Source organism: Cuculus canorus, chromosome 10, assembly GCF_017976375.1.
Source record: "Cuculus canorus isolate bCucCan1 chromosome 10, bCucCan1.pri, whole genome shotgun sequence".
In the NCBI taxonomy this organism is placed as follows: Eukaryota; Metazoa; Chordata; class Aves; order Cuculiformes; family Cuculidae; genus Cuculus; species Cuculus canorus.
In genome coordinates, this window is record NC_071410.1 from 10,970,376 (window position 1) to 10,990,739 (window position 20,364).

At 44.5% G+C, this 20,364-nt stretch overlaps 1 protein-coding gene across 2 annotated transcripts in view; it reads left to right on the top strand.

Annotated features, from left to right (window-relative positions):
• The window catches only part of LOC104069031 (gamma-aminobutyric acid type A receptor subunit theta), a 74,836-nt gene extending 64,750 nt beyond the window's left edge, over positions 1-10,086 (top strand). The window contains exons 6-9 of one of the 2 annotated variants that reach the window (XM_009572000.2): positions 4,229-4,366; positions 5,979-6,131; positions 8,800-9,056; positions 9,543-10,086. In XM_009572000.2, the coding sequence (XP_009570295.1) occupies positions 4,229-4,366; positions 5,979-6,131; positions 8,800-9,056; positions 9,543-9,920 (926 nt within the window). In that variant the 3' untranslated portion in view covers positions 9,921-10,086. The remainder of the gene's footprint in view (positions 1-4,228; positions 4,367-5,978; positions 6,132-8,799; positions 9,057-9,542) is intronic. The other variant, XM_009572001.2, reaches the window with a different exon arrangement.
• Positions 10,087-20,364: the final 10,278 nt, after the last annotated feature.

The window sequence follows — 20,364 nt, forward strand, 5'->3', positions numbered from 1 at the left end:
GTGCGTATGCCTCACTCCTGCCCTCTACCATGCGATGCCACCCAATGCCACCCGCCCCGACAGCGGCTTTCCACTCATGGGGTGCCTCCCAGGGGTGTTAATTCCACCAGTCCTGGACAATGTCCCCTGGAGTAGGACCAGGTTCCCTCATCCAAACTCTCTACTGAAGAGACCTCATGGATGAAATGCCCTGGAAATGGAGCTGTAGCAGCAATCTGGGCGTTAAAATCACTCCCACCTTCGAGAGGGTTATTGAAGCTTCCTTTAGCCCTAAGAGAGCCCTGGGAGCCTGCCCTCGTTTTAGCTGGCCCTGCTTTGAGTGGGAGGTGGGACCTGAGCCCTCGTACAGTTCCTCCCCATCTAGATCTTCCCTTGACTCCTATGGAAAGCCTCTCCTGACTGCACTGGCAGAGGAGGTCCAGCTCTCCCTCATAAAAATGCACCGCAGCATCCCCGCAGGAGCGGTCCAGAGCAGCAGATCTCACAGTAATGATGATGCAGTTTCAGTGGTGATTATCAGAGAATTGTTTTTTTCATAAAAGAGGTCCCATAGCATCCATAGTTGGAAGGCGCTGTGCAGCCTTACCACCCCTGCCTGCGCCTGGGAGCCCCCTTCCCGCTCGCTGCTCGGGATGCACAGCCGTCACAGTGCTTGGTGTGGTGGGTAATAGGATGTAAATTAGGTTCTGCTGGAAGCACTAATGACATGTCATTTTTGGCACTCCTTAGCATTTTGAGAATAGTTTACGGTACAACCAAGAAAACAGAAGGCAGAGAATTACCCACAGTTCACTATGTTGCGATTTTGTTCTTAATGGGACATGTCAAGCCAATTTGTTAGCCGAAGCTACATTTCCTTACAATATTTCTAAGATCCATGCAGAGATGAAGAGATTCGATCATTTCTTTCCTCAGAGCCTTTGTCTTTCATACACTTGCATATTCGAAATCTGCAGGGCTCCATTTTGTTTGCTTCCAAGTCCACACAATTCTGGAATAACCACCCTTTTATGGCTAGCTTAAAAACCAAAGTATAAAAAAAAAAGCCAAACCAAACCACCTAATAGCTCTTTAGCAGTGCAGGGGTGCTGGGTTTGTAAAGCAGCAGCAGCCAGCTGGGGTCTCTTTCCCCACAGCAGCTCAGGGCACATACCTGCTGGCACTGTCTGTTGATCCCAGCCCTCCATCCTCAAAATAGCCCTCACTGCGCATCCCCCTGCCTAGCTGTGTGCCAGGATTCAACAAAAACTTGATGAGGCAGGCAGCAAACAGGCTGTTAATCTGACGTTTTACGACGTCGTATCAATACTTTATGATATTTCAGGTTGAAATGACTTGTCTTTGTAAAAGTTCTTTTGCTTTTTAAAAGTAAAATGGAAATTTGGTTTTCTTTTTAAAGCTAGAAATCAAAGTGAAGCTTTTATTTTTAGACTGAACATCCTTTCCCTTTAGAATTACTTTAAAAAATGGCTTCCTGAAAAACATGTTCAATTTCATATTGCATAATGCCATAATAAAAAAAAAATACCAAAACTGGTACCCAGTACCAGCAGGTCGTAGAATAAATGGAATAGAGGTAGTTAACAGTGAGATCTCCTAAAATTAGTTACTGTAATTTGACATTTTCATTGCTGATCAGGAAGTAAATTTGAAGTCACTGCTGTTAAATTTGTGGATGATGAAGATAGCAGCCTGCGTGGCTTGCTTGCTGCACATTTGAATACCTCCCAATTTGAATACATCCCGAATCCATTTGAATACAGCTAAATGCGGAGATCTGTGCCTGGATGCGGGAGCGCAGTCCAGGCTGCCAGACTGAAGGACTCTTATCCGCATGGGTATCGACTGAGGGGAATGATGAAGGGATGGCAGCCCCAAGCACCGCTGCTGGAGATTTCGTAGCAGGGCTCTGACAAAAAGGGCTGGAGTGAGCCTTGGTTATATAAACCAGGGGAACCGTGAGTCAGAGGAGGGAATCGATTGGCCTTTGAATACGTTGCTGGTGGGATGGGGAAAAGGGCTCTGTCTATATTTCATTTCCAAAATTTAGAAAGGAAGTTGAGAAATCTGGAGAGGTTGAGAAAAGGTGTTAAGAAGTGGTTCAAGGGCTAGAACAGATGTCTTGCGGTGAGAAACCTCAATAGCTTGATCTGGTTTGTTTACTGCAAAGGAGGTGGAGAGGTGACTTGTTTACAAGCTGGATGCACCTCTGCAGAGGGGGAGCGTTGTGTGGAAAGGCCTTGGTAACCTCCCAGAAAAATTCAGAATAAACACCAGACTCTCAAAGTCTAAGCCAGATTAATTCAAATGGAAAATAGCACACCGTGTTTTTTAACTGTGAAAGTGTCTGAGCTGCTGGAAACAACCACCGGGAGGAATGGGGGATTTGGCTGCTTCTTGCTGCTTTCCACACTTGGTCTGTATTCTTTTGGAGAGACACTGCAGTCAGGTGCAAACACCAGTTCCTGCATGCAAGGCTGGGGTACTCAAGGCAGTGCAATAGCCTGCAACACCCCAGGGTCTGCAGCAGATGACATTATAACCTAAGGGTCCTGAATCTCTCTGGGTTAGTGGGTATGAGTGCTTTAGCACTTACTGCCTAGGCGGGAGGAAGTGGAGCCCTGGCTTAGCTGATTTACATCAGAAGGAGATCTGGCATGGCATTTGGAAGACGGTTATGATTTTTTAGCACTCGTGAATGAGCGCAGTAATGACTGAGAGTGTGAGATGTGGGCTTGGAGACTATACAGTCATCAAATAATTAAGTTTAGGAAGAGACCTCAGGGTGTCTCTAGTTCATCCCCCAGATCAAAGCAGGGTCAGCTATGAGATCAGACCAGGTTGCTCAGGTCTTTGTCCACTCAGGAGAGGCAGGATGTCACCTGCTCAAAGGTTCAGCTCTGATTTGAGTAACCCTTTGCCCCTGAGGCTAGGTAGAAGAGTTTCTTCTGCATGGTACATTCAACAGCTCTTCATTCCCCTAATCCAACTAATACACTGGTGCTGATTTTGGTGGCAGCTCTCTCTAGCAGATGTTATTGCTAGCCAACTGCGTCTCTGCTGCGAGGGCTTGTGGATAAGGCAGACTGTATTGCTGCACTGCAGGTTCTGAATAAAAGCTATTTATGTGCATAGGTAACGTTCATGCTCTAAAGGAAGCCTTGCACCATGCTGTACCAAAGCCTGTATGTATCTTATGGCTTCTTTGCACACAGAGGTCCTCCTGTGCCGCTTGGCACTTTGTTTAGAGTAAGAGGCCATCCCTTGTGCAGCAACAGCCACAGTGCTTCAAAACCCAGCTTGCAGCAAGTGGCATTTGTTCTCAGGTGGTGATGAATACTTTTCCACAAGGGCAATGGTCAGAGCTGTGAACATAACAGTAATGGGAACTGCATAATTTCATCCCCTGGGCCTCATTCCCCTTGAGTCCAGAACCTCTGAGGAGTCTTTCTCCTGGGACTGTGGCTTTGGGTTCATCAGCACTTCCAGCCCTTGCAGCTCTGTATAGTGTAAGAGTCTGAGAAGATGTACCCATGGTTGAGTTAATAAATCCAGTGCCCTGAATCATAAGAGATGAGTATTTGTTATCGGCCAGACTCTTCTCACTCTTTTTCCCTCCGTTACTTGTCTTTTCATCCATCACTTGGTAAAAGTAGTCCCCAGTCTCAGAGAATTCTGTCTGCTTGCTGTCTCCAAATTCTGACTGAGAGAACTTAGAAGAGAGAGGTGCTCTGATCCTCAGATTTCTTTTCAACTGCTGTTGTAAATTTTTTTCTCTCTGGGAATTTTTAATACTCAGATGCTCTGTTTACCTAGTCCCCACTAGAGTGTATTGTGTGGTCTCCCCCTTCTGGTAAAAGGAGGCAGTTTTTAGAAAGCAAAATACCGTCTTTGGTGCATTTGATAGAGGCTTCTGATGCACAAGTCCCTGTCATGTCAGCCATGGAGATTATGTAGCTCGAGCCAAGGCTTGATGGGCCACTTCTCACTTTTTTCTCCTGAATTCTAGCCAGAAGTGGAAGTTCTTACCAATTTTTTTCTCTTCTCCTGGGAAATGTAATGCCAAGCTCAGCTGAAGAAGAAAAGTACGTCAGCAGGGAGGGCTATGCTTCCTATCCAATGATGTGGGCTTTCCTTTGGATTCTCTTCCAGATCATCATAGTGAAATGGGGGTGTCATCTGCTCCAGCTTGTCAGCTTAGTTCTTTCTCTGTGTTTTGTCTCTACAGATGGTTACACAGTTGATGACATTGTCTTCTTCTGGCAAGGAAATGATTCTGCTGTCACGGGGATGGAGGTGCTAGAACTGCCCCAGTTCACCATTATTGAGCAGAGGCTGGTCAGCAGGGAAGTGGTCTTTACCACCGGTGAGTCTCTGCTGAAGGGATATGATGGAATGTGCAAACCTTCTGCTGATCAACACCAATGTCGTTCCTGTGATTCTGATGCTGCAGCCCTAACTTAGGATCTAGGCTTCAACTTAGGGTCTTGTTTCTTTGGAAAAGAGGCATCTTCTGTGCCCAACAAATTTGCTTCTTGTTTGACTGCTTCTCTTCAGAGTCCCATGGGATCATATATTTTTGCTTCAGTTGTTTTCGTTTCTTAGTCAAAATACCAACTGATCTCAAAACAGAACCTCTTTAGAAGGTTCTCAGCCTTGAATTTACTTTTATGTGGTTTGCAACTGGCTCTTGAAGCTAATGTAGGTACATTAGTAAGCAGAAGAATATATCAACTGAAAAGCAAGTGGTCTATGAAATAATGCAAACCCATCTGTATAGAGCAATACAAAGATGTGGAGAAAATACCTTGGACAATTCAGATACTGCCAGTTGGTAAGTTCAAGGGGCTTGGATTTTAATTGCTGTCTTCATTTCTATATGGCATGGAGTTCACTGCCAAAACAGCCACACACCTGTTAAAGAGGACAATTTCAGAATTGCCATGAAATCACACCCTGATTCTATCAGCGGTGGTGATAGATGGTCATGTTATTACAGTAGTGCCCTGGGGACATGCTGGGAGCAGGGTCCCATTGCAACGGCAATCTTGAGACCCACAACAAGAGGCAATATTCCTCCAAAAGAAGTCTGCAGCCTAAATAGTTAAGATGTTCAAAAAAAGACTGGCGAAATACTGTGTTCAAGCTATGCAAATGGCACATAATGGTGAGAGAACATAACCTCCTTTATCCCAGTCTACCTCCTTGATCATTAAAGGCTGTTGTTCTCTTGTTAATTAAGCTGCCAGCCCACGATTACACCCATATTTCAGGCTGCTGTGTTACCTAAGGAACGGAGGTGGAAAGGAGGAATGGCTCGGACTTTGTTTCACAGCAATGAGAGAAGCCCTGCTTTGTCCCTGTCAAAATGATCCTGCTCCAGTGGAAGAACTGTAAAAAAAATGTCATCGCTATCTCCATTAGCTTTGCTAAAAGATTAGGAGGAAGTTGCTTGGAAAAAACTTGGAAAAAATAAGACCTACAGATTAACTAACAGTACGTTATCTGCACATGAATTTGCCCAGTCTGACCATAACCCATTTTTAGAATAGCATGGGAAAAATATGATTCAGATCTTCATTGCTGTTTGGAGGAAAAGCTAAGAAAACCATTTCACTACATCCAAATGTAGGGTTAAAGTCTCCAGTGTAAGCCTGTATCAAATGCCTGTATGGCACATACCATAAACCAATTTCAGCACTGAACAGACATTCTTCTATGATGTCTGATATAAAAATGTAACTTATGTAGTTTCCTTTCTTAATATTCTGAGCCTGCTGAGCAGACTCTGAAGAGCCCTTATCCAAAAACTGATGAATCTGCAAAACCAAATGAATAAAAAAGGATAAATTTCTCATTATCCTTGCCTCCTGAGAATATTTTCCAAATAAAATTTCAATTCCTAACCTAAGCTCTTGCCGTAAATACAGTCTTGCCCTCCTGTCAAACAACATCTCTCTTTAATATCTCATTTACAGGTTCATATCTGCGTTTATCCTTGAGTTTCCGGATTAAGAGGAACATTGGTTACTTCATCCTGCAGACTTACATGCCATCTATTCTCATCACCATCCTGTCCTGGGTCTCCTTCTGGATCAATTATGATGCTTCTGCTGCACGAGTGGCACTGGGTATGTACTTTTGCATTACACGTTTAAAAAGTGGGTTTTTTGAGGGAGATAATCTAGGACAGCTGTAAGAAATACTTTTTTCTTTATGAGGCAGCAGTGAAGCAAGAAGCATAGGTTGGTCAAACCTTTTGTCCCAAATGAAGAACATTTTTTTCTAAGAACAAACTTCTAATTTTCAGCCAGAAGAGCTCCTTTTTTTGTGTGTGCAGAAGTATCAGTACTTCCCAAGCTTGGGTCTGTATTATTTGAATCAGTAAAAGTTCTACCACAGATTTCTGTGTGTGCAAGTTTAAACTCTATAAAAAGAGTATAAAATGGTCACAGCTTCTCAGACATGTGAGACTGACATGCCATGAACCCACCAGTTCCTTCACCCTAACTTGTACTTGTTTTCTTACAAGAACAGAGTCTAGGCACCTCTTGGTCAACAGGTATATCAGGGCCAGTTATTTGGATAATAAATGCTGAGGTTGAGTGGCCAAAGAGTAGGAAGAATGACGTTGAATGGCTAAAAAATGAAAAAGCATAAAGGAAATGGCATTACACATTTTCACAATAGTTTAATACCCATACAGACACTTTTCGTAGCTGAAGACCTTCATAAGAAAGGCAAATGTGGGACAGTAAAGCCCAAGTTCTTCTTAAGCACGTGCTTCCCTAAATAAGAATGTTTTCCTATAAGAGGAAAAAAATGAGGTCTTTTAAGCAACAGAAGGGAAGTGGGGGTGGATTGCAGATGAGGATTTTGAAGAAGGAACAGGAGAAAGGAGGGATGGCTGGCGTATGAGAGTTGGGCTGTGCAACATGATAGAAAGTTCAGAGGAAATAAGAGAACCAAGGAAGAACAAGGATATCATCTGTGAGTGGGAAAAGGTTCGAAGGGTTAATGGAGCACAGGTAGTGGCTGCGTCTTACAGAAAACATTAGGGGCTTTAATTAGCTCTAAGAGAAGATAGAGTTTGAGAAGACTCAGAGGATGGATGGTTTGTACAAAGATATAAAGTAGATAATTTGGCTGGGCTTGCTTGGAGTGGCTGGAGCAGGAGTGGGAAAAGAAGAATGTGGTAAATTAAAAAGGTAAGTTGCGTTGACAAGTTAATAACCAGTGAAAGAAGAAAAAGAGACTGTGGCAGAGATTGCTGGCACAGTGAAAGTACAAGCAGAGCGGTGGCTATGTGATGCACAGCTGTTGAATTTCTGCTGACATCTGGACTCAAAGGTGAAGACAGAAGAAAAACACTGTAGATCAGAACTGGAACAGCTCTCCCTAAACTATTCCTGACAGCTCTCTATCTAACTCGTCCTTAAAATGCTCCAAAGTGCCCAACCTCCTCCAGATTTACTTGCTTGTACTGTCAAAAAGCTCTTCTTTGCCTCTATCCTAAGTCTCCATCACAGTTTGTTCGGTTCTTAAAGGAGACATGGAGAATGTTCCATTGCCTCTTTTTTTACCCCAGATTTCTGGGTATTTAGACAACATAATATATTTTATGTATATAAATATATCTCCCTTCTGTTTACTCTGCTGTGAACTGAAGATTATTAATTCTTAGAAGCTTTTATCAGGTCTGACACTAAAGATATGATAAGGGTAGGGGGGAAACAGGACAAGTAGAGGGAGGTTTGAGAGACATCACTGTAGAGGCAGGGATGAAACCAGAAGAGCACATTAAGGTCATAGAGACTAAGAGAGCTGCCAACAGAAAGAGGAGGAATAGGGGCACCAGCAGAAAATAATGTCTGCAAGACAGTAAGAAAAACAGGACAGCTGAGCTAGAGAAGTGAGAAAAGGTAACTAGGTTGAAGTGGAAAAGTTACTGCCTCCAAAAGAAACATGAAGGCTCATTGCCATCTGTTTGCAGCTGGCAGAAGACTGTCAATGAGACATATCCGAGCCCACTCTGAGAGTCCAGAGAAAGAAGAGACTGAGAAGAAACTGAAGAAGGGGAATGAAGCTGTAAGAGTAATCATGGTGCACCAGACCCTTGGAGATTGAGTAGATGGGGAAGAAAGTGCTCAATGAGACAAAACAATATTTATTTAAGATGCAGGAAATACTAGTAGGCCTAAAAAAGAAAGCATGAGAACCATGGGAGTGTATAGATGATAACTGAAGTAGGGAGTGGCAAAGCTGTTGAAAGGAAGGTGGGAATTGATGGGGTCAGTGATGTAGACAGAAGCCTATAAAGCAGGCAGAAGAAGAGAGTGCCATGAAGAGGGAATCTCTTCACTCTTTCTCCTATTCGTGGCATTGGTTAGACACAGCAGGTTATAAATTCATGTCAAGGATATTGAAGCATTCAGTACTGTCCAAGAAAGCCCGATGAGTTCATGAAGTGAAAAAGAGAAGAGTTTGAGAGACTGAGGGCAAAACTGAATGTTTCCTATCACACTGAGGAAATGAAGGAGGATCAGGGAGGACTTAAAGAACTGAGGTCCAGAGCCTTATGATACTCAGCTTTGACATTCTCTCTCACTGCTGACAACTGGTTTATTTTCTGCAGCAATTTGTACTGGGCAGCTGGGCTTAGAATAATGACAATTTTCTTCCCAGTTGCACTGCTCTCATCCCTCCCAAGGTTGTCCAGCTCAGAGGAGGGATGGGGAAGCTGAGAGCTGCATTTCAGGAAGCCACCCAACGTTGGTAACAGAGCACCTCTCTTTACAGGGGTCACCACGGTACTTACAATGACTACCATCAACACCCATCTGCGGGAGACTCTCCCCAAGATCCCTTACGTCAAGGCTATTGATGTTTATCTCATGGGCTGCTTCGTCTTTGTGTTCCTGGCACTCCTGGAGTATGCTTTTGTCAACTACATATTCTTCGGGCGAGGCCCTCGGCAGCAAAAGAAGCAGAGTGAACGGATCAGCAAGGCCAACAATGAACGCCACCGTTATGAGGAGAAGAGGGTGAGAGAGCAGGTTTGTCCCCTTCTTTCATTGTGGCAGGAGAATTCAGACTCTCCACTGTTCATTCAGTCCTGGGTGAGGTGTGGAGCAGCCTTTCTCCTCATCACAAGTGATGAACTCCAGTTCCCTTGTCTGGTGACTACTGGGACTTTTTCCTCCTTGATAATTTTGTCACCATCCTCAAGCCAACCTCATCAGGACACCCCTTGCACGGGGCAGGTGTACTCAAAAGTACTCCTGTGGCTTTTGGTCCTACTGTGTTGGCAGAATCACAGTACCCCACTCAAAAGTTTGCTGCAACAACATGTGTAGTCCTTCAACTCCATCATCAGTGAACAATGTTTTCAAATGCAGATGTCCAGGTTCAGAGCTCAAAATTACCTAGTCAGAGGTATTGTTACACAGAAAACAGTTCAAAATCATCCTCGATGATGTGGGCCTGTGTGTGTTGTGCACAGGATACCCCCGCTACCTTTCTGTCTGTCTTCCCTGTTCTAGGTTGACCCTTATGGTAACATCCTCCTCAGTACTCTGGAGATGAACAACGAGCTGCTGGCCACAGACATGATGAGCAGTGTTGGCGACTCTCGAAACTCTGTCATGTCCTTTGAAGGCTCAGGAATCCAGTTCCGAAAGCAGCTGGCCTCTCGGGATGGATTTGGTCACCACCCAACCCTGGACCGGCACGTCCCGCTGACCCACCATGCCGCGGCCCGCAACCGTGCTAACTGCCGTCTCCGCCGGCGGTCATCTAAGCTGAAGCTCAAAATCCCAGACCTGACAGATGTCAGCACCATTGACAAGTGGTCACGAATCATTTTTCCAATCACCTTTGGATTCTTCAACCTTGTTTACTGGTTGTACTATGTAAATTGATGCCTGCAGCCTCCGAGAGAGATAGGGACAGACACTCAGACAATGACAACACAGGAGTGTTGTGGTCTTTTGGGTTTGAGTTTTACTCTTTGCTATCATTATCATTTATTCCTTTGATTCATTAGACTTATTCTAAGCATACTCTTCTCTTTTCAGCACATGTAAAACCACGGAGTGTGGGGGGGGTAGGGAGAGAAGGGTATATGGGAGGGGGTTTGGTTTCAGGGAGGGATGTGTTTGTCTCAATTTTGGGTACCTGCTGAAGACTTAAACCATTGAAAAAAAAAAAAAAGAAAAAAGAAACAAAACAAAAAAATACAACAAAAAAATCCAAAAAAATGAAAGGAAAAAAAAAGAAAAAATTACAGAAAAAAAAAAAAAAAGAGAAAAAAACCTAACCACCACCACCACCCCAAACAAGAAAAGTTGAAAAAAATGGGGAAGGAGTTTTAAAGAGATTGAATCAAAACCAGTGGGGAAGATAGGTTATCTTTGGCTGTGCTCACTAATGTGCTATCCTCACTTCCATTTCGCTACTGAATTTCATCTTTCTCTTCTCAGTACTATTATATTTTTTAATCTTTCCTCTTTCACTGCTCTTAATCTCTTCATATTTATTCTTTCATGGATTCATGAGATGGTGGGGTTTCATTCTCATGCTATGGGATTTCTCCTTTCTTTTTCTCTCTCCCTCTCTCTTGCTTACAAGCCTAAAAGAATCTTTTAAACCAACAAATAAAAAGAATATTTATTTTGGAAGAGCTGGGAAAGGGGGAGGACAGGGCAATTATTTGGGAGGGAAGGGGCAATGTGGGGTAACGGGAGGGGGGGAGGAGGGAGCTTATCAAAAACAAAGGCACATTTGCAAGTTGCCTTTTTCCACCTTCAGGAGTTTGCAAGCTGTTTTTCCTGTATGAATGTGTGTGTGTGTGTGGTGCATGTGTGTAGGTATGGATGTGTGTGTGCAAGCATGTTTTCTGGGGAGGGGAGCTGGGGAGGGGGGTTTTGTAATGTCTTTTGTAGAAAGAGAACACAGATGACATTTAACTGGCAGTGTTTTGGGGAGAACAGCAGGGTTTTGCAATGTTTGCTCATTGCAACTTTGCAAGGTTTGAGGTTGGAGTCCCAGCTTGTATTAGAGAGACAGAGCTGGGGAGATAGATTGTGCAAATATATATTTGCTGAGGAAAGAGAGGGCTTTGAGGATCAGCAATGGGACAGTGCTGCTGTACGCTGCTGGCATCTGATCTCTATTAGACTAAGCTGATTCAGTCCTGAGAGGAGGGGTTGTTCCTAATCATGCCCACCCTGCTTCTTTCTTACTGAGTTTGGGGAGAAAAGCAGTTGCAGGACTCTGAAAACTCAGCCTTTCCACCCCTGTACCTGTTCCTTGTGCCAGACACAGGAGCTGACACTCCAGCCAATGGCAAGATGTGGGAAAGGGTGGAAGTCATTTAACTTTATTGTGTTTGGACAAAAAAAAAAATCCAGAAATTATAACCATTCCCTTTCCTAAGAAGGTCAGAAGCAAATAGTGGGCTGGCACCCTCTGATCTCTACTGCTTCTATCAGGCCTTGCTTTATGTCTGCTAACACATCCAGAGTGTAGAGAAAAGTACCCCGTGTCCCTTCCTGCAGAAGATGTAACTAAGGATGCAGTAGAGTTCTGTGGAGCATCATCCTGCTGGAAGATGGTGGACTTGAAAGACTCCTAGGGTGAAGGTTGCAGTGAAAATGCTGAGCTTGTCGGTGCTTGTGGAAGCCCCTAAGTCTGTAGCAGCTTCCATCCACAGGCATTCATTCTAAAGGTACAGAAGGGTAATTTGGCCTTGAACAGCGAGGTCAACTTTTTCCAAAGGAGTCAGAGACTTTCAGGAAAATCGCTGAATTATTGGCCACTTTGGCAATCACTGATGAGTGATAATCTCCCGTATAATATTAAAAAAAAAGCCATGAAAATGATTAATTCACAAGTGCATAACTTTAACCCTAGGGTCATTCTGCCATTCCTGGAGTAATGATGAGAACCTTTTCTTACCTGATGGACATTTTCACGTGCCGAACACAAAGGCACTTACACACTGCCTTGAATCCAATCACCCCTTTGTTTTCCTGCTAGCATTCTCTTCCTTTTCCCTAGATTCCCACTGCTTGGGATAGTAGAGTGACCCTTTGAGACCAGGGAAACTCTTGTTTTTTCAGATGACAGATTCATCTAATGCACATCTTCTTGTTTACTAATTTACATCTGTACAGTGCTAAGAAAATGTGAATCACTGTAAGCCTGACCTAATAACACTGAAGTCATGGAAAGTTTTGCCGTGACTTGGATGAAGCAGGATCAGGACTCATCAGAGTAATAAGTATTGTTCTTTTTATATCAGTAATGTGTCTTATACATTTTCTACTAATAGAATCCTAAGCATAAAAGTAGAGCATCCATTCTTCTCACTTGCCCCCAATCTCTGTCTCCTTCTCTCATGTTCATGCATGCATACATTTGGTCCAGACCTCCCTGGACTCAGCAAGTCCAGGCTTTAGCACAGTTGTTAAATCAGACTTAGATTCCTAGCTACCCTGCAGAACAGTCTCTTGCTAGTTTCCAAATTCAAAATTGATGCTGTTGAAAATGGGTTTTCCCGATGTTATCGTAGTTTATGGTCTAGATGGGTCTGTGTAGGAATAACAGTGATGAGAAAATGCAACTGGATGATAGGGCTAGGACTGGGTTGGGTAGTTTTTTCTACCTGACACATGGGAAGTCAAAGAAGATGGAAGACAAAGCCAATGGAGAAAGTTTTGCTTTTTAGTGGAATTCTGTTTGGAAATGGCTTTTAAAAGTTTCAATAGAAGTCATAAAATTGTGTATGACATCAGCAGTGTAATGTAGGTGGATGTATATGCGTGTCGGGTGACTGCAATTCCCAGATGGACACTGCCTATCAGCAGGTTCAGTTTTTAAGGGGAGTCTAACCAACAGATTGATGATTAATTGAAACATCTAAACACTTACCCTTTATGCATGTGATTAAGGGTGGTCGGAATGTTAGAAAGGAAAGAGGTAGTTATCAGAAACTTGTTAAGATTGGAATGAGTACAAATGGCCATGTGGTAAGAAATTATGAATCTGAGGGAGGAGACTCAGGAACTCCAGTAATTTAATGGTTGTAGAACAAGCCTGACAGATTTTGTGATAGGAGTTAGGCACCTGAGAGCGCTCTCAGCTGGTCTGAAAGACTGGCGGGGGCAGCAGCATACAGATGGTGCAAACCCCACATATGTCTTTTGCTGCTCGGGTGCTGAGCACCACACAGAATGGGGTCCTGACTGACCCATTCCAGTGCCCTGCAGGTGCAGCCTAGGGCCTCCAGCAGCTGGAGATGAGGCTCAGGGTGTATGTGTTTAATATTTGAGGCTTCAATCAGAGATTGAGCCTGGAATTTCATAGTGACAATCCAAAAGCTTTCCAGGGAAAAAGCACTGCTCAGCTGATTTCTTCACCTGCTGGTACTGGAAGCCAGACTCCTTTGCTATTGCCTCTGTTCTCTGTTGGCTGGGTTCTCTTTCTTATCAGGAGTTATCCTAGTTTCTCTCTCTGAATGTTTCTGAGCTGGTATTACCAGGTCAGTTTTACTTCATAGAGTCAGTCGTAGTATATCCAGACATCTGGACTATATGGTCCTACACAATAATCTTTGCCAAAGAGTGTGCAGTCAGGACTTTTCAGAGTTCAGGAACTGCCTTATAATTTCTGGTGATGGGGCAGAATGCTGAAGAACAAATGAATGTCCTGTGAGTCAGATGGGTAATAGAAAATTAGTTCCTGTACAGGGGTGAGGGGAGAAAGCTGAAGGCCTTTAGAAATGCCCTCCTCCAGACTCGAGGTGGCATCTCCATTTCCCCTCTCCATAGCTGTCTGTGTTCACCTCTAGGAAAGGCAACAAACCCATGTCTTGTTTTTAGGTCCAGTGATCCAGGAAGGAGATAGTGCAGGAAAAAAGGCATTTTAATCATATCAAGGCTCAGAGGTTTCAAGCCGACGCCAGAATGAGGAAAGGAAAGGCATGAACCTCTTATGCAGTGGGTACAAAGCTCATGTTGTTGGAAAGATAGGTTTCTATGTTGCAGTTTATGTGCCTGCTACTGTCCACCTTTTCTTCATGAAGAGCAGTGGGGAAAGGGGGAGGAAAGAGTGTGAGTGCTGTTCCAAAGCGGAGCTGTGTCTGTCTTTCGCTGCAGTGGTGCAGGAGGCAATTCTAATCTGGGCTTGGTCAGTTTGCAGCTTGGGGCAGGATAAGTGCTTTCTGGATCCTAATTTTTTTAGTAGAGGCTGTAACACCAGAATGAGGGACACTCTAGGCTGACTGAGGGACCTGGGCCGGGGCAAGAGCGTTTTGCACTTTTCCCTGCCTAAGGCAGGCATGTGGAGGAGGACAAGGAAGAGGAGAAATACAAATGAAATCTCTCTCAGGATATACATGGCCAACACAACTCTATTGCTTCATTTTCTGATACTGTACAGTGCTGTCACTCAGGGACCTTTAGGAACTAGGACCTTGGGACTGTAATCCTACCTGTCCACCTCCTATCCCCCCTTCACCTTGAATATTAAGAACTCAAGAGAGAATGAGAGAAAGAGCAAAAGAGGAAAATAAGAGCCCTGGTAGCAAACCCCTGCTATTCCATGGGTGAAAGTAAAGCTTTGGTTACTAAGGTAAAAGGCAAATATATACCTTTATATTCATGTTTTCAGGCATAAACCAGCCCGTAATGTATATAGGATAAGTTCACAGTGCATGACACAAACAGAACTGTAGGTCTTAACTGGCATCCAGCTTTCTTGCATGCACATCTGACACCACGCCAGCAGCTTATGTCTTGCAAATAAGTAGGAAACCTGCCAAGGCTTGGCACTTCCTCTGTCCAGTGGACAGCACATCCACTTCCCAGAAACAGCCATGCAGGGAACTTATCCGGCTGGTCTGTTTGACCAGATCTGCTCCAGAGGCTCTGTCAGGGGGAGATAAGGGGTACAGAGGAAGTTGGGTTTGTTTTCTTTTTTTGTGGAGAGGAGGAAGGGATGTTAAATCTCTGAGCTGTTATCAGGCAGATGAGAAACCTCTGGAGCTGCAGACCAAAGAACAGTGGCTTTAGGGAAGGTGGTTACTGAAATCCTAATGGAGAGGATTGGACGAGGAAGAGGTTGTTGTTGGGAGAGAGCTGTAACTTCAAAAGCAGAGCAAATTGGGAGAGAAGCAGTGAAAATAAAAGTGCAATACAATAGGTTTGAAGGAACTAGAGCACTGAAAACAGGGGACCTCTACGGAGTCAGACAGGCTGGGAACAGCTGCAGGCAGCACTCAAGGAATCCCAGCCATGGCAGCAGTCCCCAGAGGGCAGAGACCACAGTCTCTGGGAGATTTTGAGGTCAGGAACAAGGGAAATAGAAGGGAGACTCATGGTGCTCTGCCGTCAGTATGAAGTCAGTTGCTTTAGGCAGGGACAATCATTTGCATCTGGACAATGTTGCAGGAGCTGGACTGGGATACATAGGGGAGCAACTGCCATGCCAAGCTGGGGCAACAGCTGACCCTTATCCTGGTGTCAGAGATCAGAGCCAACTGGTCAAGAAATGCCATGCGGGACACCAAATGCTTTCTTGGAGATGGGACTGGGCTTATCAAGCAGGGTGGATTGTCTTTACAGTAGATGTGGAAATTGGGTCGGGGACCTGGGTTGGGTGAGAGATGTGCAAACTATGTGTTGGAAGCAGGACCTATCGCAGATGCTGGGAGGGAGGGAAAAAGGGTGGGAGGGAGGGGAGCGGAGACTGGGAAGGAGAAGATGTATATAGTATTTGGGCTTGGGTTTTATTTTTCATTTGTTTTTTGTTTGGTTTTGTTCTTTTCTTTTGAAAGAAAAATGTTTGATTTCTAATGTCTTAATGTAAACCAAATAAAAATGGTTCTGTACATTCAGACGTAAAGAGCAGCTGAAAGGTGACAAGTGTAATAAAGAAGCACTGTCCTCCAGGCTGATAGTATAACACATTTCCACAGACATTTCTCACAGGACTTGGAGGGCAAACCTGTGCCTGTGCTTGCATGGAGGTGCAGCCCACCAGGACTAGCTCCCTGATCCATCTCCAAGCGCAGTAAAGCAGTGGAGAGTAGAGGTGGAAGCAATGGTATGCAAGTAACTTTTCAGTGTTTGACCCCATTGTCCCTGAAGCCAATGGGAAGAGGCTGTGTATGTTAGACCCTAATATCTTGTGCACATGGTCTCTCCCTGCAGAGCCAGCCTGCACTAAGCCTCACCGTATGTTGGGATGTAGTGAAGGGAGTGAAGGTGATATCAGGTATCACTTGCATAAATGAAGAAGCGCAGATGCAGTAAAGGCAGTATGAGCCGGAACTTTCTTTGAGAAGCTATTGTTGCTGCTGCTACTTTCAAGCCTATGATTTAGTCTGGAGTGATAAGTGCTAGGAAATGCCCAGCTGCTTAGAAGAGGTACAAAAGAAAGCCTTCCACATAAAAAGATTTATCTTAGACCTTCTGCATTTCAATAGAGTCTGTAAGTTCCTGGCTGTTTGTGAAAGATGAGTTTGGAAGAGGGTGCAAAGCAGCGACTTTGCATTAAGCTTAGGTATCTGTTTTAGTGGCCATTGGCCTTGCAGAGACAAAATCTTCAGAAGAATAGAAGGTCAGAAGTACAAATAAGTGGGCTTAAGTGTAAGGCACTGATTGAATTTGGGCTGAGGGACACTTGGTTTCCATGAAGCTTCTAGTGAGAAGGAATGAGTGATGGGGAATGCCAAGGATGATGATGATAGTAGGTCTGAGACATATGGGTAACCCTCTGTGTTATAGTTCACTTTTGTCTGGACTGGGAGGAGTGTCGAAGGTTAAAAGCTATATCAGAATTTGCTTCTCTGTCTTGTCTTATGCTTAGCGCTTTGGAGAAGTGCTTTGGAAAAGTCTTGCCTCCATGGGGCAGAAGTGTGGCTTCTTTCTGCAGCTGGGCCAATGAATGTTGTACTGTTTGTGTTACGGTACTGCAGTGAGGCTAAAAGAAAAAAAAAACTTTACATGGAAGGCAGACCAGAGGGATGTCTCAGTCTTTTTAGGAAAGGCCATTCTTCAGCAGCAAGACTGAAGCTGCAGCTGCCACTCCAGGTAGAGTGCATCAGTATGATGCAGCCATAAAACCCTGTCTCAGCCATTTTAGCCAATAAACAGGCCAAGCAAGACTGGTGGGAAAGCAAGGGCAGGTGTTTTGCAGAGACAAAACAAGGAGGAGTCATGTTAGCGTGAGCTCCTGTACCTCACTGTGCTCTAGACTCGAAAACCTTGGAAGAAAATGCAGTCCCTTGCTCCAACAAAGCTTATGCTGTCAATTATCCCTCCGTGGAGACAATGGACTCAAACCACTGCAAACCTCCAGTTCCCAGCTCCGTGCTGTGGGCTGCCTGCTCCTATCTAAGATAACCAGAACTTGCCTGTGTCACAGGCAGAAAGCACTTACAGAGTAGTGCTAAATATGTGTATAATAAAGTGGGGACCCATTTGTGATACAGGCATGCACGTTTTATCATTTGCACAAGCTGAGCTTGGCATTTATGCTGGCAGACTTTTCCCCCAGAAAGGATGAGATAGCACAGTGGTGAGTAACATTATTTTTTTGAAGACGGTGATTATTTCTTTTCCAGTATGTGTTTTAAACGGTAGATCAGTATTGGTTTGCCTTCTGTAAAGGCTAATGCCTCCTGGCTCTCCATGCTGTGGTAGCTCAATTATGTGGAGCAACTCCAGGGTTAATTACCATATTGAGATGCTGTGTCCAGGTTTTATTGGGGGACCTTGCTGGGCATCCAGTGGACAGACTGACCAGGCAGGAGAGTCAAAGATCTTTTCTCTGACTTTCCTAACCCTCTGGACATGTCTTTGACCACAGTGTGCTTCGCTGAGTATCCTGTCATGTGGGTCAGCGGCACAGATAGCCCTGGAGCTGCTGAGCCTGGTGAGGAGGCCTTGGGGGCCAACAGGCTGAGGAGAAGCCAGGCCAGCGAGGACAATATGATTGCCTTTGCGGTGATGCTGATGCCTCTTGGGGACTCAGACAAGGGGCAGTGGCCTGTTTTTCAGCATCCAGAATGCCCTGTATCAGGTTAGCAGAGGTATTTCTCTCTGTGACTGATCTCAACTCTTCTCTGGAGAGAAAGGAACTGGCACTGCCTCTTCGCTGACGGATGCTCTGCACCACACTGGGATGGGCTTGCTCAACCCCACTCAATACTTGAGAAGGTCCTCTTTATTTTTACCGGCAAGAGACAGTGTATTTGATTGATCTCTTCTTTCTCATTGCCATTCCCTGGCTGTGCCCGGGGCCACGGAGCCTGTGCTGCTGCAGCATCAGGCCTTGCCGAGGCAATGGCCATTCCCAAAGAGACCAGAGGGTCTCAGTGCTGAGTGCAGGAGGCAAGCAGGTTGCTCATACTGCAATGCTGGCTGTTGCGTGATATCGTGACGTGACGTGTCACGTGGGAGGCCAAAGAGGAGGTGCACCTTGTGAGAGATCTGGCACTGGTATCGCTGGCACTGCTTAATCTTGTTTCTCCAGAGACAGTGGCCCACAGGACCTGGCATTCTGGTGACCTCTGCCACCTGCCTCAGGGACATCTGGGCACCCATCAGGGTTGTTCTGAACAGGAATATATCTTTTGCTCATGCACTCCTGGGCTGTGGTTAGAGATCTCACCAGCCTCACGTCCAATGAATTTGGAAGCAGAGAAAAGGAATATGTGTCCCGGAGTGTCTCACAGGCAGAGACTGGGCAGAAATTACTGAGTTTCAGCCCCTGCCAAGGCTCGGTGATGATGAACGAAGAGGCTAGCAAGGGAAGTGAGGTTGCCCTAACCTTTCCCTCTCCCATTTCAATTGCACTGAAGCAAGAAACGCATGAGCAAAGCAGAATAACATGGTGGTATTAAACACACACACTGCCCCAGTCAAGCAAATCCCATCTCTTGCTCAAGTCTGAGCACAGAAGCAGTCCTGACAATTGTGCATCTGCTTAAAATCATGCCTGGATCCAACAACTTCACTGGGTTGGGACCAATGTTCCTGGCAGGCCTAAAGAGAAGTTTTTCAGAGAGCAACCCCTTAGAAAGGCTCAACAGTTGTCACAGAAGAGTTTCTAACACCTGTAAAGAAGAATAGCTAGGTGCTGGAGAAGTAAATAGGAAAACTGAGGAAAAAAAAAGCCTCAAGAGTTACCCAGAAACATCCCATCCGTTGGCAAGTACACATGACACTGGTGGCAGGACCGTTGTCCAGTCTGTGGTATTTTTTCTTTCCATTGCCTGGCATGTCATAATATTATGTCTTTGTGTGAAATCACATCCCCTTTCAGAAGAGAAACTGGTTTCTGAAGGACAAACGCCGTCTCACGACGTGCTCACTACAGGGATGTTATGCCAAGAGGTATGAAAGCAAACAAGATTAGACCTCGAAGGCCAGGGCATCTTTCCCAGGAAAATCTAGATCATTTATGCCAATGTATCATGCTCTCAAACTGCACCAAACCATATTCCTCTCAAAGATGAAGAAGTGTCAACGTCTTCTCTAACTGGGGACTTCTTATGTAGCCTGACATTCAGACAAACAACTGACTGAACAACAATGACAACAGGACAGGGAGATCAATGGCAATGTCAATGTATACTATGAAAGGGACTGCTGTGAACCATCTTAACATACTCGAGTGGCTGCGTTGCATCCTGTACAGTGTTACAAAGAAAAAAAAAGAAACAAAAAACAGTGAAAAAAAACAGAACAAATCACCCATTTTTATGATCTTTAATTTGCATTTTCTGCATGAAATAAGACCTTGATTCTTGTCTTTTTTTTCACAAAAGCAGATTCTGCTTTAACTAATGTAAAAAAAAAAAAAGGAAAGAAAAATAATGTTTCTAGCAAAGTGATTTAGATGTAGAAATTTTTGTATAAAAAAAAGGGAAAAATTTTAAAAAGGGAAAAAACAACAAAGAAATAAAATAAAATTACGTAAAGAGCCATCTTTGTCTACTCTAGAGGTGGGGAGGTGTGATTGGTGGGTGGCACTTTCTGCTCTCAGTACAGGCAGCGAGGCGCTGGAGCCCGTGCTGTGTAGCTGGGAGCATCCCCAGGAAGGCCGTGCTCACCAATTGCTGCCGGGTGCTTTCAAAAACTGCCTCCTTCATCTTATTTAAGGGACAGTGGGCAGGAGGGCAAGGGGAGGGGTGGGAAGGGGCAAGGAGAATTGCCTTGATTTTATTTTGGGGCTTTGTTTGGAGTATTTTTGTTCCTGCAGTGACAGTTTTTGAAAGGTGATGATGAGCAAAAGTAAAAACAAACAGACTTGAAAATAGTTTACAGTTTTGTACAAACCATTATAAATACTAAC